The sequence below is a fragment of the Quercus suber genome, unplaced genomic scaffold, assembly GCF_002906115.3.
Source record: "Quercus suber isolate HL8 unplaced genomic scaffold, Cork oak 2.0 scaffold_362, whole genome shotgun sequence".
In the NCBI taxonomy this organism is placed as follows: domain Eukaryota; kingdom Viridiplantae; phylum Streptophyta; class Magnoliopsida; order Fagales; family Fagaceae; genus Quercus; species Quercus suber.
In genome coordinates this window covers 452,529-470,123 of record NW_027069814.1, presented here as the reverse complement: position 1 = coordinate 470,123, position 17,595 = coordinate 452,529, and the positions used below count along the sequence as shown (strand labels likewise).

The 17,595-nt window shown below is 34.2% G+C and overlaps 3 protein-coding genes across 5 annotated transcripts; 1 reads left to right on the top strand and 2 right to left on the bottom strand.

Moving 5' to 3' along the window:
• Positions 1-1,107: 1,107 nt before the first annotated feature.
• On the bottom strand, positions 1,108-7,987 carry LOC112036210 (uncharacterized). Its single transcript, XM_024069020.2, has 6 exons — positions 7,949-7,987; positions 7,191-7,334; positions 7,051-7,091; positions 3,290-3,357; positions 1,600-1,671; positions 1,108-1,453 (listed from the first exon to the last, which is right to left on the bottom strand). The coding sequence occupies exons 1-6, from the start codon at positions 7,985-7,987 to the stop codon at positions 1,158-1,160; spliced, it is 660 nt and encodes a 219-aa protein (XP_023924788.2). The 3' UTR covers positions 1,108-1,157.
• On the bottom strand, positions 1,412-9,940 carry LOC112036285 (pentatricopeptide repeat-containing protein At3g56550). Of its 3 annotated transcripts, XM_024069096.2 has the most exons (5): positions 8,023-9,940; positions 7,540-7,677; positions 7,051-7,210; positions 1,600-1,671; positions 1,412-1,453 (listed from the first exon to the last, which is right to left on the bottom strand). In XM_024069096.2, the coding sequence occupies exon 1, from the start codon at positions 9,895-9,897 to the stop codon at positions 8,155-8,157; it is 1,743 nt and encodes a 580-aa protein (XP_023924864.1). In that variant the 5' UTR covers positions 9,898-9,940; the 3' UTR covers positions 1,412-1,453; positions 1,600-1,671; positions 7,051-7,210; positions 7,540-7,677; positions 8,023-8,154. The 3 variants fall into 3 exon arrangements, with proteins under 3 accessions (XP_023924864.1, XP_023924865.1, XP_023924863.1); XM_024069097.2 differs by lacking the exon at positions 7,540-7,677; XM_024069095.2 differs by lacking the exons at positions 1,412-1,453; positions 1,600-1,671; positions 7,051-7,210 and having other exon boundaries at positions 7,418-7,677.
• A 4,097-nt stretch (positions 9,941-14,037) lies between these two features.
• On the top strand, positions 14,038-17,355 carry LOC112036211 (GDSL esterase/lipase At4g10955). The gene is made up of 2 exons (XM_024069021.2): positions 14,038-14,414; positions 16,082-17,355. Exons 1-2 carry the CDS (start codon positions 14,257-14,259, stop codon positions 17,097-17,099), a joined length of 1,176 nt encoding a protein of 391 aa, XP_023924789.1. The 5' UTR covers positions 14,038-14,256; the 3' UTR covers positions 17,100-17,355.
• Positions 17,356-17,595: the final 240 nt, after the last annotated feature.

Below are 17,595 nucleotides of genomic sequence, written 5' to 3'. Positions count from 1 at the left end.
TGAGCACTGATAAGTATTTTCGGCATATCTCTCTCTCTTCAAAAATCCAATTAACACAAGGCCAGATGAGTTGAAACCATGACTTAAATATCTACAACTTTCTAGTTTTGAGTTTTTCGAAATTCTCAGTTTTTGAATGCCGAAATTAACTCACAACTTACTACTGTAAACCTGGGCGGAAATTAAAATAGTAAAAGTTTTATTTTTCTTTGGACACTTAGACATTAGGGTTTGGAAGGGAGGCTGTGAGAACGAATTTTGGGTAGAGAAAAACTTGTATTTTCTTTTCTCTAATGGCAGCCTAAACTCTTTGCTAGGGTTAGGGGTTATGTTTCTTTTATACGGTATAAATATTCAATGTGATTCTTTCTAGGATTTTATCAACGACATATTTGATTGTTTAATTAGATTTCTTTTGATGTATTAGTTCTTTCATACTTTCAATAAATTCAATCATGTTTTTCTTATTGTTTAAATGAATTTCAAATAGTTTCAAATAGATATCAGGTTTTCAAGTGAATGAGTTTTTCTGAAAACTTTTCTAACCGCATTATCAATCTAGGTTATCATGCGTTCTTGAATTGTCTCAGTTCAACCGAATCATAAGTATTTAATTGTATAAAAACAATCAATTATGAAATATATAATTTCTTAGATCACAAAGAATTTCATATCAATATAAGAAAACACTCCGATGCCCTAGTATTTACATTATTGATTTAAATAAGTTTTTATTATTATTCTTGTTAATAATCACCAAGCAAAAGTAGTTTTCTTCTTTACCCAAATTTTTGTTTAATTATATTGGTTTTGAATCTATCCTGCTCCTTGTGGTTCGACCTCGGTACTCTGAGAATTATATTGCTATGATCTCCTGCAGTTGGGAGTGAGCAAGCAAATAACTCTTTAATTAACTTGATCGACGTCTTTGAAGAATACCTTTTAAACAACTTAATCCAATGCCTTGACACCCAGTGCAATGGACTCACTTGACAGATAAAATCTTAAAAATCAATAATAGATCATCTTTTTTATAATAATAACAATAAATAAAAATAAAAAAAGAATTTGAAAGTTGCTGATTAGTTAGAGCATCACAACTCCAAATTTAGTGCAAGAAATTGTAATTTCACTATAGTAATCTAAAGTCATATATGTCATGGAAAAAGCTGTACATAACCAGTTATTATAGCAATACCTAATATTATAAAAGGTGGAAGAATTACAAAAGCTCCAATAGTGGCAAAGAAAACTGAATCATTCCTTTGAGACACTTCATCCAGGTAAGCTTGTCTTCTGATATTTCTCTTCTGTGAAATGGTTAAGAACTTGGCACTAACCTTCTTTAAATCTTTACCCAATGGAATGCTGAAATCATCATCTCTGTCTCCAATTAATCGTGCTAGCTGGTCACGAATTGTAAGTCTCTGGGAGCTGCCATCACTTTCATAACCTGGTGATGACATAAGACCATAAATAAATCTTAAATTGAATTAAAGTACCTTTTCTTAAAAAAATTTACCCAATTTTCTTTATGTTCTTTCTGCTGAGTAAGAAACATCTTGTATGCTTGTTTTATTGTTGGATGAATTCACATACCATCAACTGCTGAGCTAGTGGAAGAGAGTTGTTCTAACAGATCCAGCTGTGTGCGCGAAGAAGACAAGGATCCTTTTAAAATTAAACATCATAAGCACATCAGTATCAAAATCAAAATTTTCTCAATTCAAAATTTAAAGGTGTAAAGGGAGTATCTTGCATAACCAAACATAATAACTTTCAAGCTAGAGTCAACAACCTTCAGAATGAACAGGAATTTTAAAAACTGTGGTAACAGAATGACAAAGAGAACAAGCAATTAATGATCTTACTGTATATGTTAAGAAGTTGCAACCTCTAGTTGAATTCCCAGAATCTCACACAATGATGATTTACATAAAAATATTTAATAAAAAAATACATGATATCTGTTAGTTGAAAATCATAAAAGCATATATTCACCTTATACAGCTAGAAGCAGCATTTAGAGTTTCTGAATCAACCAACCAAATAAGAGTCCTTATGCATGTAAATTGCAAGGTAATCATTATGGGATATATTTTTTGGGCATATTGGAAGTACTTCAATTTCTTTTGAAACAAAAAATGAGCTTTAATTTCCGTCATAAATCAAGAATAGCCCTTAATAAAATTTGTACAAGCAGTATTTTACTGGTTATTCGATTCGATTGAATTTTCTGATATTTTATGTAAATTGATGGTGGATTAATACTTAGAAAACAACACAAATTAATATAGTATTTATTTAGTTATTTATTTTTAATAATTTGATAGTTATGGGAGAGGGATTTTATCCTGAACATCTCCATTGGAAACACAAAGATAAGTTGAACTACAAGGCTCATGGCATAAATAAATAAGGCAATATTTATTAATTTCACATTTGTACAATATATGTACATAAGTTAAAGCAACTTTTATCTATTTTTGTCTTGTATTTGTCAAGATAGAATATTATTTCAATGCTTTATAAATTTTAAAAATATTCTTATCACTCTTATTCTGGCCTCCTTAAAATAATTTTTGCCCAAAGTATAAATAAATAAATAAACCCTGGTTTCTCAATAAAACTTCTGCATTTATACAACCCATTATTTTATTTTAGTTCCCCAACTCATACACTTTTTCTCCATGTGTACGACTTTTGTCATTTCACATCTTACAGTTATTCTTACCTTTTTCTTTTTCTTTTGGTAAATATTCTTACCCATTTTTTCCCCTTTTCCCTTTTTAATCTCATGGCCACAAATTGTTGCTAGTTGATACAAGGAAAAACAACCGAGAAGAGCACAGCATATTTCTTAGCTAATAGCTATAAACTTTATAGCTAGTAGACCAAAGTTACCTTTTTCTTTTTCTTTTGGTAAATATTCTTACCCTTTTCCCTTTTTTAATTTCATGGCCACAAATTGTTGCTAGTTGATGCAAGGAAAAACAAACGAGAAGAGCACAGCATATTTCTTAGCTAATAGCTATAAACTATATAGCTAGTAGACCAAAGTCTCTCTCTCTCTCTCTCTCTCTCTCTCTCTCTCTCTCTCTATATATATATATATATATTCAAATATTATTCTACGGAGCTTGCTTTTTTTTTTTTTTTTTTGCTAAAATGATTCTACAAAGCAACTTATATGTCTAATATTCTACTGTTAATATAATCACAGTGGTGAAGTATGAGAGTGAAGTTCAACAAGAAGAAGCTGTTAAAAACAATTTGTGGAGTTGCATACCAGAGAAAGAAACAGGAGGATCCTCCTCTGTAACTCTTCCTTCAGCTCCCTCTGGCTGACCAAATGTTCTGAAAGAATAAGAAGAGTGGAGCTTGAGGAAGTGCTTGTGTTTTGGGAACAAAGATAGTGGACTAGTAGTAGTAGTACAAGGCTTTGGGTGAAGAGAAGCAGCAATGAAATTCAAGGCCATGGAATTGGAGTCCTATGTGAAATTTCTATGCAGTTTAAGGATTTGCTTCCCATTGTCGTTCATTTTAGTTGGTTTCTTTCAGTTTACAAAAAAGGTGTTGTATTAATATTCAATACCCACCTCATTTTTTTTTTAATTTTTTTGGGCCAAAAAAGAGCTCGTCCACATATTTATTACACAAGGCAACCGACATTGTCCACGTGTCTAATTCTGATTTTCCTATTGAGATTCTCTTTTTTATCTCGCTACCTTTTCTAATTTCACAAGCCAAAATATGGAAAAGACGAAAACTAAAATGTATTAAAAATTGTAAGAAATTGGGGGGGAAAAAAAACATTCTATTTGCTATCGTTGTTGGGACGAACTTGGCTAATAAATATCGAACTATCCTAGAGATTTTTTTTTTTTTTTTTTTTTTGAGATTCAACTATCCTAGAGATTAAGTAGGAAATAATCCTTTTTATTTTTTATTTTTGCTACTTCATTCTTCATTAGAAAAATTTATGCATCACACGTTGATCTATGGATTTTTTTATATATTTTAATTATGAATAAAAAATAGCCAAATTACCATGATACTAGTTACGATTCTCTTACTGCTTGGGACCTTATTCCATAAATGAATAAATAAAATTTAACAATCAATTTGGGACAAGCAAGGCAAAGACTAATGCTTGAGAGAGCCAGAAAAAGAAAATAAAATTGAAATATATGAAACTGAAGAAGAAGAGCATTGATTCAGTCCTCCATTAATCGCCAGAGAATTATATTATTATCAAATTTTCATTTGCCACCGTCCATAAAAATAAAAATAAAAATAAAAATTATCCGTATTTTATAAATAAATAAATAACACCTCAGAATTAAATATCACCATCCAATTGGCGAAGCAATGCTAAATAAACAAGAAGTCAATGGGGTTAACATGCCCTAGGTGCAACAATGTGTCAAAAAATTCAAACGTTGAATTAGCAATCATGGAAATTTATAATTTTTGAAAAAAAGTTGCATGTAGCATTTTATTAAGTAACATTCACCTACTGTGCCCAACTGGATGAAGAATTGAACCTTGATTCTACTAACTTTGTCAGTTGGCAAGCTTATATCCAAACCTAATCTTGACACAAGGTGATTGAGAAGACCTTTACTACCATTCGTTTCTTTTCCGACGAATGAGCAATATTACCACAAAGAAGGTTAAGTACAGATCAAAGAATCAGATACAACAAAAATATCATGATGCACAACCAGATTCTTCTAGCAAAAGAGCATTCAAAGAAAAGATGTTCCCTACTTTCAAGCTGTCTCCTACCTAAAACACAAAGCACATCCCCTTTAAACCCCCCACTTAAGCACTCTATCCTTAATTGGCAGCCTGTTCGAAATAGTTAACCAACCTATAAAGGCATGCTTAGGAATGGTTTCAGGGAACCACAACAATTTCCACCAGCTAACCTCTAGACTACTCTTTCTAATGTAATTCCAGGTTTCTGAGGTCGTCAACTGAACAGACTTAGATGGAGTCCAAAGTAGTCTGTCCTCCTCAACCAATCTTACCAAGCTGAGTTTACTCTGAATTGCCACCAGATCATTGGAACGAGCAAGGTTCCAAACCCAATTGCCATCTCTCAACACATTAGAAAGCTTGGAATCTGGTTTACTAGCTGCATCATAAACAACCCTATGACCATATTTATTATACAGCACAATATCTGGGTGCCAACAATCATGCTGAAGAAAGATATTACTTCCTGAGTCAACTTCATATCTGATAAGAGGCCTAGTTTAAGGATCTTTTACCAGCTCCAAGTGCATTCTTGAGGGATTTTAAGAACTCAAAAAAATCCTACCCTTTAAGAAATTTTCTACCATTTGTTTCTCCTGTATAATAAAGAAAAAAGGGTCAAACCCCGTGTACGATGCTCTCATTTCGGTCTAGGAGGTCTTTGATGGGTAGTGTACCCCCAATTTTAAAAAGGTTGAATCTTGAACTTGAACCTGAGACACATCAAGGACACTAAGTACTGCACCAAGGTCCAACTTCTCCCATAACGTAAAGAAAAAAAAACAATAACAGGTAGCATCATCAAATCTGTAAAGCCAGGATCTCACATTAATAACAGTGCAAGAGATGAATATTTCATGACCGGAAAAAACCCAAAAATGTCCTTTAAGTCACAATACACGCCAAATAACAAGCTTTATATGCTGCAAGTTCCAAGTGGCTCTAAAGTAATTCTTTGTCCACCATAAGAAGCTACTATAATTTATAAATGCATGACACAAATTCTAGTGAATAGATTGGAGGGATGTCTTGAGGAATTTGTGAGCAACATCCAAATAGCTTTTGTTCCAGGTAGGAACATAGCTGAGAATGTTCTCTTAGCTCAGGAGTGTATCAAGAATTATCCCAGGGAAGTGGGTCAAGCCAGATGCACTATAAAAGTTGACTTGATGAAGGCCTATGACTCAGTTGACTAGAGTTTTTATTTCACTGTTCAACTGTTATTGGGATTCCTGATAGGTTTGTTAGTTGGGTTTGGGAATGCATTCTACTCCCAGGTTTTCTATTGCCATAATTCGTAGTCTGGTGGGTTTTGTTTTAAGGGTGCTAAAGGGTTAAGACAGGGTGATCCTATCTCACCTTATTTGTTTGTCATTGCTATGGAGGTGTTCCCTGGGCTTTTAAGAAATTCTATCAGGAATTCCTTGAATGGTTTTGTGTATGCGCAAAAAGTGCCCTTGAACAGTTAAGGCATGTGCCAACAGTATTATTGGAAAAGGAATGTGCAGGTGTCGACATTTCACAGATAGAATTGTTGGAATTCTCAAACTGCTTATCAGAAATCAAACTAAAATACACTCATGGTATTCTCTTAGGATAAATTTTCCTGACAAGCGCCTGTTCAGCAAACATGTAAAAATAGGGCTCTGATTCATTTCCCTGGACCATATCTCACTAATGCATGTGAAAGGAAAAATATCAATTCAAAACCATATTTTCCATAACGGGACTTTGCAATCCTGACTTCAACACCCAAGATGCCATATTGATGACAGGTGATTGAATGGGGCATCAGAGAGAATTTGGTTTGGCAAGAGAAGGTTGGGAGATTAAGAGAAAACTTGTCAGGTATCTTAGAGTCAAAAGACTCAATAATTCAGTATACACAAAAAGCAGTCACTTCCAGTTTTGAACACGAAAAAATTTCACTAATAAGAAATTAAATCCTAACCTTGGTGATATTCACTTCAATTGATGCATTGTCTTCTATCTATGCATTGAAAAATTTTAATTTCTGAAGGCATTAGAAGATGATCAAAATAGCTTTGTATCATCAATAGAAATGCATACAAAGTTCCTTATCCAAAAAAAATAAATTTTCACACACAGTAAAATGATCTTTTATTTTTTTTGGAGAGAGAGAGAGAGAGAACTATCAATTGTGCCTTAATTGGGAAATAAAAGGGGGGGGGGGGGGGGGGGGGGGGGTGGGGGGGGTAGGGGGGAATATCTAACTAAGATATGCACATGAGAGTGAACAAATAAAAGTATGATAAAGAGACTTACAGAGGGGAAGGAGGTGCGTTTGTAGAATGTAGATATGGCTGCTATTGGACCAATGCTTTGAACACAGGAATTAGCCCCAAAGAAGGTTTTGCCTTGGTCAGTTTATATGTCTTTTAGGGTCTCAACAATGTCATGCTTACAGCTGGATGCAATGCGATAACTGCAAATGAAACAAGTGTCAGAGCCATGACAATGAAGGAGACATTGGGATTGCAGTCACGCCAGAGGGATTGAACCAAATGAACAGAATTCCTGAGAATGTAAATACTGGAAGTAGCATCCAACTGACACAGTAAGTAAAGAAATATTCCTAAACATACAATTCATAAGGTTAGTTGTCAAATGAAAGCAGTGAAAGTAAGTACAATTAGATAAAAAAAAAAAATAGAATTAAGCTCTTCAGTTTATCTTTTTGCACTCATGCATCATCCCATGAGCCTATCCATTGGAATAAACTTCTCTTCTTTATCACATGAAAGGAAGCATTACCAGCAAAAGGAAGAAGGCAATTTTTCCCTTGCTTTAAGGAATTCTAATAAACTTAGAGCCAATGCACTATGAGAGATCCCCAAGGATATGGGAAAGGGTGAATTCCAGGCCCCCTGTATCACACGCATGTTACACAAGCTGAAAAGAAAAAAAAATGCTTTCATTAGCATAATGAGTTGGCTCCATGCATTCAAGCCATAAAAATCAAGAATGATAAACCCAGTCTTTATTTGTATATTTCACTTAAGACACATTGCCAAGTTCTTAGAAGCATTTATTATAACTCATTCGAATTTCATTTTAAAATTTGTGATAAACAGCCCAGAAAGCCTCTGGAAATAACCTTCCCTATGGCAAATATAAAGTACAAACTTTTTAAAAGACAAGATTTACACATGCCACCATCAACCTGGGTTAAATAAAATGCAGCAGAAGGCAACAATCCCATTAATATAATATCAAAACTGTGGGGGCAAAACTGACCATAAGGTTTGATAAGAAAATCTCTGTCAAAACCAACCAACTGATGATAGCATTGTCTCCAAAGCCTATAGTGTTGGTGCTAGATAATCATGGGATACTTCTTGGGGAAATTTAATTGACTATCATCAGTCATCACCAGTAGTCTTTGCAAGAACAAACTCCGCCTTTGAAGTGATGGAACCGAACTCTGTCCCTAACAATTATTTCTCTATTAAATGCTTTCGAAACATATTTTGTAAATGAATGGCAATCTTTACAAACTCTTAAATTCTTAACAATTCGTATAGATGTTCCTTTTGGAGTTCTTGCCAACCCAAAAGCAATTGCCAACTTCTCACTATGATATGATGTGGAGGTTTCTAGGCACTCTTCTGTAATCAATCCAGCCACAGAGATTAAAGACTCCTCTGGCACATAACCAAGCAAAGCAGCCTGACTGATTACTTCTCTCAGTTTGTGATAAATTTCAAAGAAATCAGGATGTGACTTGTCATCCACAACAAATTTATGAATTTGATCACCAACTTCAATCCAGCTCCATCCCGGGGTTGTCTTTATTCCCTGGCTTTTGATCAATTTTCTCATCTTTGCAATACCATCTGTATCTTTGACTCCAGCATATATAGCAGCAAGCAGAATATAGTCCCCTGCATTTGATGCCCCAAGCTGAACCAGATTCCTCATGGCAATCTCCCCTATTTTCACATTCTTGTGAATCTTGCAAGATCCAAGCAAAGTGCGCCATAGGACTGGATCATCTTGTGAGGGAGAATTCCCTATCATATCAAGTGCCTTTTCAAGCTTCCCAGCTCGTCCAAACAAATCCACCATGCAGCCATAATGCTTAATTCCAGGCTTCAAATTGAACTTCAAGTTCATCATGTGGAAATACTCAACACCCTCCTCAACCAAGCCTTGGTGACTGCATCCACACAACAAACCAAGGAATGTGATGGAATTTGGTTGAACTCCTGCCATCAACATCTGCCTAAAGAAAGAGATTGCTCCATCCCCATGACCATGCACTCCATACCCAACAATCATCGAGTTCCAAGTAAAAACATCCCGCTTCTGCATACTATCAAAGACGCAAAAAGCATCATCCAAGCAACCACATTTTGCATACATATCAATAAGTGCATTTCCAATATAAACATTCTTCACAAACCCCTCTTCACAAGCAATCCTATGCAGATTAACCCCAACATTCAACGCACCCACATGAGCGCAAGACGAAAGCAATCCAACAAGAGTAAACCCATCAAGACCCACATTCTCATTCTTCATCTCATCATACACCTTCAACGCCTCATAGTGAAAACCAGCTTGAGAGTAGCAAGAAATCATTGAATTCCAGGAAACCAAGTCCCTTTCAGACATATCATCAAACACCTTTTTTGCAACCCCAATGAATCCATTTCCCACATAGGACCTCACAAGATTAGTACAAACAACAACATCCCTCTCATACCCGCATCGTATTATAGTCCCATGAACCTCTCTACACTTGTTATCAGCCTTAACTCTCTCGCAGGCCTTGAGCACAAACGAGAAAGTAAAGGTGTCAGGGCGAGAAACCAAAGAAGAAAACATGTCATTGTAATAAAGAATGGATTGGAGAGGAGATGGGCTATTGGCAAAGCCTCTGATAATAGAATTCCAAGCTTGTGTTTGAGGATTATCAATGTGATGGAAGAGAAGCTGTGCGTAGGACAAGGAGCCAGAAACAGAGACAGCACAGAAGTGGACGAGTTTGGTGGAAATGGCGGGGTGGTGTTGAAGACCGTTGGTGATGACGTGTGCATGTATTTTCTGAAGCCTTTGGTGACTGTTGCAGCCTTGCAACAGTTTAAGGATGGTGTCGGATTTTGACATGTCTCTCGTTTCTTTGATGTGTGTAGAATTCTATACTTATATGAAATCGCCAAAAGATATGTTTTGTATTCGTTAAAAAAAGAGACATGTTTTGTGGAATGGTCAATATTTGGCCCCATTTGCTACACAAATTCAAACACATTTTGTCAATTTTTAAAAAATAGTACATATATTTTTACACTTTTTCACCTACTCTAAAAAAACTGATAAATGTTGTTTAAACAAACGTACCAAACAAGTCTTAGTGTCAATATCTTTGGGTTATTGTTTTTGTTTTTGTTTTTGTTTTTTTTTTTTTGGAATTTAGCATTATTTTTGGTACATTTTAGTTGATTGTTAAGTTTGCAAAATTATTTAGTAAACTAGCATCTCAAGACTTTGATACTACAATTTAAAGATGGAACTCAAGTCTACTTGAGTTGCAAGTGGTGGCAATCTAATGCGGAAAAAAATCTACGTGGAACTCGAGTTTAAAAAGACTCGAGTTCCTGCATTCTCTAGATTAAATGTTCTTCTTCTTAGAGTTTGATTCTTCTTCTCCTTCTTCAGATCTACTTCTATAGAACTCAAGTCTAGGAGACTTGAGTTTCACATGGATAAATTGTTTGACTTGCAAGTGGTGGCAATCTAATGTAAAAAAAAATCTATGTGGAACTCGAGTCTTCCTGCGTTCTCTAGATTAAATGTTCTTCTTCTTCAAATTTGCTTCTTCTTCTTCTTCTTCTTCTTTTTCTTCTTCTTCTTCTTCTTTAGATCTACTTCTATAGAACTCGAATGTAGGAGACTTGAGTTCCACGTGGATAAATTGTTTCACGCCAGTACTAGAACTTAAGTCTTAAAGGCTCGAATTCGTCATCGAAATCAAGTCTCAAAGACTTGAGATGCTAGTTTCCTAAATAGTTTTAAAAACATGCTTACTAATGAAGTAGTCTCTAAATTTAAGTTAGACATTTTCCTAACTTTGGTGTAGCACGTGATTCAATTTTTAGGAAAAAGTTTTTATTAAAAAAAAAAGGAAAAAGTTTGGATTCAATTTAATGGTGCTTTCTGCTTAGGGAAAAACAATTATTCTTAATTTTTGGTTACAAAATATTAGATCCTTAAACCCAAATTTCAAACTAGTTGGAACTTGCAACCTCACCTTGATTGCTCCAGCAATGACCAATCAATTAGACAATTTAAATAATCAAAAAGGAAAAAACTTGTTACACCATCCTCACACTGTAATTTATAACTAAATACGTGAATTGCGTTTTCAGTTATAAAAACACAATGTAGTTATAAAAAGTATTAAAAATACTATGTGCATAAAACATTCGTGTAAAATAAACACCGATCTTATTAGAAAGTCCATAAATATATTTTACAAAGTCCAATTTTCTTTTTTTGGGAGTGGTGGATACATGTAGGAGTGTGCAGTAAAACCCAACCTGCCGGGTTGGGTCAGTTTTTAAGAGTTGGTGAGTTGGGTTAGGTTATGAAATTTTTTTTAACAGCGAGACATGTTGGGTTTGGGTCATTAGATTCACAAATCCGCATAACCCAATCCAACTCACCTTTATTTAATATGTATTTCAATTTTAAAAAATATATTATACAATTTTTTTATTTACTTTTTTGCTTCTCTTCCTAAATAAAACCAAATCCTAAGTTTTTCTCATATTGTTTGTGTTTGTTTAGTATTATGCTCACGATTATTTGGTTATAAATTTGCTCTTATTTATAGTGGTATTATTCTAATGTTCAATTTAATAATAATATAACTACAAAAGTTAGGCTATTTTGTAGTTGTACTATGGTTAGTAATGTATTATAAACTTGGTTTAAAACACAGATATTACTATTTTTGTGTGTGTTCTAATAAGTATTACTGTTTATTCAAAAAAAATTAATAATAATAATAGTAACTAAAAAAAAAAAATTGTCCAATCTATGAGTCCAATCAGACCCAACCTGATGCACGTGGGTTCCTGTAATGAATTGAGTTGGATCAAATTTTTTTAAACTCATCATAGTAGATTGGGTTGGGTTAAAAAAATCTCTCAACTCGATCTAATCTAACCCATGCCTACCCTTATTTACGCATCATATTAATTGAAATAACGTTTTCTATTTTAGTTAAAATGATAAAATTATGTTTCCAAAAAATACAATTTCATGGTTTCGGACTTCGGGGTGTGAGTGGGGTGTGTATGCGACAGCAACTGTATAACAAGATTTAACAGAAAATTAAAATCGTTTAGGGATAGGGGTATGGACTATGGAGGTGGGTGGGTGCCACTGGTTGTAAGCTGGCAGCATACAAAGGAATATGCTTAAATTTTTTTGGGTCAAAGAATATGCTTAAAATTTAAATAAAAGAGAACGGTCAGTGACTCCATAAAACTGAACGGTTAGAATAATGTCATAATTTAACGTTGTTGACGGTAAAGAAAGAAAGCCAGGCCATACGCTCCCAAATCAAATGTGAAATGCCCAGGTTGGATAAATTATTATTATTATTCTTTAAAAAAATTCGATAATGGAAAGAGAAGGTATTTGATTCTAGATAAGTTTACAAGGTTTTCAGAAAAAATAAAAATAACAATGACTAAAGTTAGTGGCACCCAAATTGAATAAAGTTGCCCTTCCGTTGACTTGTGGCCTGCGACCCACAAAAAATCATAGAATATTATCTAGATTTTTTTTCCCCAAATTTTTCTACTTGTTCAATAATGAATTACGATAGAGCAATATCAATTTTACATAAATTCAATAATAAAAAATAAAAATAATAAATTACGCAAATTTATTATTAATATTACTTTTATTATATATCAATTATAACAAATCGAGTTAATCATTCTAAAAAAACTGTGAAAAAATTTGCATATTAAACTAATTGAAAAAAAAATTTCAATGACCACAACTTTTATGTCACAAATTTTGCCATGATTTTGATATAACATATTGCATGTGGTTAAAAGGAAAAACAAAAAGGAAAATTAGTGTTCAAAGTGTCATTTCTATCCATTCCTAATGTCCATTCATTCTATGCCTCTTCTTCTTCATTGATCTCCAACAAAGTTGATGTAAGTCATAAATTGAGTTAATCGTTCTAAAAAAATTGTGGAAATTTTTGCATATTAAGCTTATTGAAAAAATTTCTTCGATGACCACAACTTTAATGTCACAAATTTTGCCATGATTTTGATATAACATATTACGACTGGTTAAAAAGATAAGGAAAATTAGTGTTGAAAATGTCATTTCTATCTATTCCTAATATCCATTCATTCTATGCCTCTTCTTCTTCATTTATCTCCAATAAAGTTGATGTAAGTCATAAATCGAGTTAAATCGAATCAAGACTCAGTGAGCTTATTCTAAGGATTATTATTCGAGTTTGAAATCAATTTAGAAGACGTGAGCAAGTTGCTAAAGTACAAGCTATTACTAAGCTTGTCGTTTGTGTTGTTTTCTTAATCTAGTGAAATCGGTTTGGGCCAAGAAGCCTTCATCTTTGTCAAATTCGGGTAAGATCATGCTACAAGGTCTTTGTTTTTGTCTAGCCCTACACTTTTCTATTCCTCCTACCAAACACAAATAAGGAAAAATAAAATTTTTTTCTTTCTTCAAAATTTTCTATCCTCATATTTTTCATCATTTTACTTTCTCAACTTCTCAATTTGACATAACCTTAATAGCGAGATAAGCATCTCTTTTCCTCTATAGTAAGTGAATCTATCTTGTGCATGAAATATATGCATCTTTCCTCTAATAACATGTGACTTGTGTAGGACTATAGGTTCTATTCAAAACACTATGAGTAAGAAGGTGTATATACCTCTACAATACTTTCACAATATTTTCATAACAAATCATATGTGATAAATTATTATTGATTCTAATTTAAATTTATAACTTAAATTACTTTTTTACTAACTCATAACAACCTAATACTTAAGTTTTTTTTTTTTAAAGTATTGTGAAAATGTTTTATGTTTCTCTAAGATAATTACTATTGGAGATGAGAAAGAAAAGATAAGAACGAACGTGATACCATCTATTTAATGGTGACATTGAAGGGTAATTTGGTCAATTGGACTGAGAAGTGACAACCTGAAAGAAATATGACCGTTGAGACCTCAGAAACCAAAGCCCTTTCAAATCATTATTTTACTCAAAAAAACCATAAGAGAGAGAGAGAAGCAAGCAGTTAAATCCTCAAGCACTTTCATGGAATCTGATACTAAAAGCTTTTCACAAAACTAAAGCCACCCTATCCCCATTAAGTAAACCACACACTCTCTTTCTCTCTCCCTTACATGCAAAGAAACCCAAAAGGAGAATTGCAAGAACAAGGAAAGAGGTGGGTCAATGTCAAAGCCTGAAGCAGAGGAGATAACAACGGAAGTGGTGGTGGTGAATGAGCAAGAAGAGGCTCATGATCAACATCATCATCCCTACGCTTTCCATGTCTCTGGACCTCGTAACGTTGCCTCTCCTAACTGGAGAGACCTCATCAATTCCAGTTGGTCAGTACAGTACTCTTCCCCCCCTTTCGTTTCTCTATATCATTTTTCACCACATGTTCCTGTTTTGGGTCATGGGTTTACAAATTCTTGACTTCCTTAGGCTGTTTGGCTCAGTAATTTTCTTGGAATCTGGTGGAAAATGTGAAATTCTCAAATGGGTCATTTTGAAAATTTTAGCAGAATGGATTTTGTCACAAATTTTAGAAGTCTAGGCTTTGGAGTTTTATCTTTGATTCATTAATTTGTGGTATTTCGGTAGAAAACGTAGGATTTATTACAAATTTGTATCTGGGTCTTTTGTTTTATGAAAGAAAAAACATTCCTAAATTAGGCAACAGTATGTTGGATATCTGGGATCTGAGTGAAAAGGGCTAGTAGAGAAACTATGTTTGGCAAGTTTTGATATGACTTTCCTCATATATGCATGAGCACACCAATTTTTGCTATGGAAAGGTTGGTTCTTTCATTACATGTCATGCTGTGAGTGAGATTGACTATCCACTATTGATTCCTAGATTTGGATTTGGGGTTTATTTTTGGTAATTTATCCTCTCTTTTTTTTGGCTAAGTTTTTAATTGGCTTAAATACTAGTTGAATGTCTCAATTTAATCTACTAGCTAGAGTCTCTAGAAAATAATTTGAATTCTGTTGGCGAAAATTAGAAATTGTTGCATTGGGATTTATTTGAAGTGACTTTTAACAAAGAGGGTTCTAATTTTGGCAAATACAGCGGAATGATTCAAAATTCTCGTTCCAAACTTCTTTGAAATTTATATCTGTGTGGCAGGGGAATCAAATTTTAGGAAACAGAACCATAACCTTCATAATAATAGATGCCAGATTTTAAATTAAATAGAATTGGTTCATCATCAGAATCAATTCTGTACTTCAAAAATGCCATCTTCTCTTTATATTTTTTTTTAAAATAATAAGTTTTGGCCCTAAGGGAAAGAGGGGAAGTGGAGATTCAAACTATTGACCTCTTGTTTATGAGGCGTGATTCCCAGCCTCAGGTAAGTGTGCTACCCTTGTGGTTGCTACCTTCTGTATTCTTCAATTAACGGCTATATCTATTAGTAAGTGATGATTTTCTTTCAAGACGTGACATTATTATATATATTTTAAAATATATACAAAAATAAGTACACCCATACATACGTTCTCATTGTTTTTGTTTAGAGTTCTAAATGCATTAATCAAGTTTGACGTACTAGTTTAATTTATGGGTCTGTCTGGTTGCTTGGAAAATGAGAGGAAATGGTGAAATTTCTGGACCTAGAAACATTTGCTTTGTGAGTGGTGGTTGTAAAACTTCAATTTTTCCCTATATATCCGTCTCCTCAACAACCAAATTAACAAATATATTTTAGAGCAGTTAATGCTTATATTTGGTAGATAACCAGATATGGACTTTTAAAGTCAAATTAGCCAAGTTGTAGTTTTATATAGATGATTTGGATAACTTAACGACAACTAATAATTATTTTCCATGCAAGCCAAATAATTGAAAATGTTTTCTGGTTCATTTTCAAGGTCATAACCAAACACAGGAAAACGAATCAGTTTTCTAGAACATATTCATATTATGTTTTCTGTTGAAACAAACTGAATGTTACTATTAATAATTTTATGAATGTCCATTCTGATGATTGAGTAATGTATACAGGAAGGACACAAATTACAAAAGAACTGTCATTGCCTGTTTCATACAGGCGGTTTACTTACTTGAACTTGATAGACAAGAGAACAGAACTGAAGAAACTGCTCTTGCTGCAAAATGGTGGGTGCCTTTCAAGTACAAGCTAGCACAAACCTTGATTGACGAAAGAGATGGATCTATATTTGGTGCAATATTAGAATGGGATAGATCTGCAGCAATGGCTGACTTGATACTTATGAGACCTAGTGGTGCTCCAAGGGCTGTCTTAACACTTAGAGGAACGTTGCTCAAAAGCCCAACAATGCGAAGGGATATTGAAGATGACCTCCGCTTTCTGACTTGGGAGAGCTTGAAGGGCTCTGTCAGGTTCAAAGTAGCTTTGGAGGCATTGAAATCGGTTGCTGATAGGTATGGAAGCAATAATGTATGTATTGCAGGTCATTCCTTAGGAGCTGGGTTTGCTCTCCAAGTGGGAAAAGCAATGGCCAAAGAAGGGATATATGTGGAGACCCACTTATTCAATCCACCTTCTGTTTCATTAGCAATGAGTTTAAGAAATATGGGAGAAAAGGCTGGATTTGCTTGGAAGAGATTTAAATCAATGCTTCCAATGAGTAGTGAAACTCAGGTAAGCAGTGATGCGGGTGAGAAAACTTTGGGTTTAGGATTAAAGAATTGGGTACCTCAGTTGAAGAATTATGGTGTAGGATTAGAAAAATGGGTACCTCATTTGTATGTAAACAATAGTGACTACATTTGTTGCTCTTACACTCACCCTGAAGGCAAAGAAGAAAACAATACTAGCAAGGAGAATGTGGGTCCTACAAATGGGCAAGTGGCAGCAAAGCTGTTTGTGAAGTCCAAGGGGAAACAGAAGTTTCTTGAGGCTCATGGGTTAGAACAATGGTGGTCAGACGACTTGGAACTTCAACTGGCTGTCCATAACAGCAAGCTCATAAACATGCAGTTGAAATCCTTGTACAGCCTCCCAGCTCCACAACAAACACAGGGAAAGGCTCCATAGCAGAAAATGGTTGCTTTCATTGTGTGCAAATAGCTCATTTTCAATAAGTAAAATTCCTTACTACCATTCAGGAGTGTGAAGTGTGAACTTCGAATTTCCTGGTTTACTTTTTATTGGCTTTACTGTTTTCTTATCTTTGTTCATCAGATCTGCAAATGTTTACTATCTCACCTCGGTATATAGGAGTCATTCTTTAATTTCATTATAGTGACTCAAAACTATCAAGATATTCAATCTCAATTTGTAGTTAACCTTCTATGTTTTGTTTCATGAATTTTGTACATGTGAGTTTCTGAGGAGTAAGGGGATATGGCAATATGAATTTGAAATGATCCCAATAAACTTTTGTACCCTTACGGGTTCACTGTCTTGGGTGAGTTTCTTCTTATAAAGAGTGGTTTGAACTTTAAATGGACCTTGTCTAGTCCAGAATTAATTAGAGGGCTTTAAGATGGGGTCTAAGGTGAACGGCCTTTTCTCAAGCAAAATCTCTCTC

What these genes read in the sequence shown, in the direction of transcription:
- LOC112036210 (XM_024069020.2), bottom strand. Translation starts at nt 7,987, where the DNA reads ATGGGATTGTTGCCTTCTGCTGCATTTTATTTAACCCAG. An exon ending in CTGCATTTTATTTAACCCAG is followed by an intron (nt 7,335 to 7,948) that starts GTTGATGGTGGC and finishes TTACTGTGTCAG; the next exon opens with TTGGATGCTACTTCCAGTAT. An exon ending in CACTAGCTCAGCAGTTGATG is followed by an intron (nt 1,454 to 1,599) that starts GTATGTGAATTC and finishes TGTCATCACCAG; the next exon opens with GTTATGAAAGTGATGGCAGC.
- LOC112036285 (XM_024069096.2), bottom strand. Translation starts at nt 9,897, where the DNA reads ATGTCAAAATCCGACACCATCCTTAAACTGTTGCAAGGCTGCAACAGT.
- LOC112036211 (XM_024069021.2), top strand. Translation starts at nt 14,257, where the DNA reads ATGTCAAAGCCTGAAGCAGAGGAGATAACAACGGAAGTGGTGGTGGTG. An exon ending in GACCTCATCAATTCCAGTTG is followed by an intron (nt 14,415 to 16,081) that starts GTCAGTACAGTA and finishes TAATGTATACAG; the next exon opens with GAAGGACACAAATTACAAAA.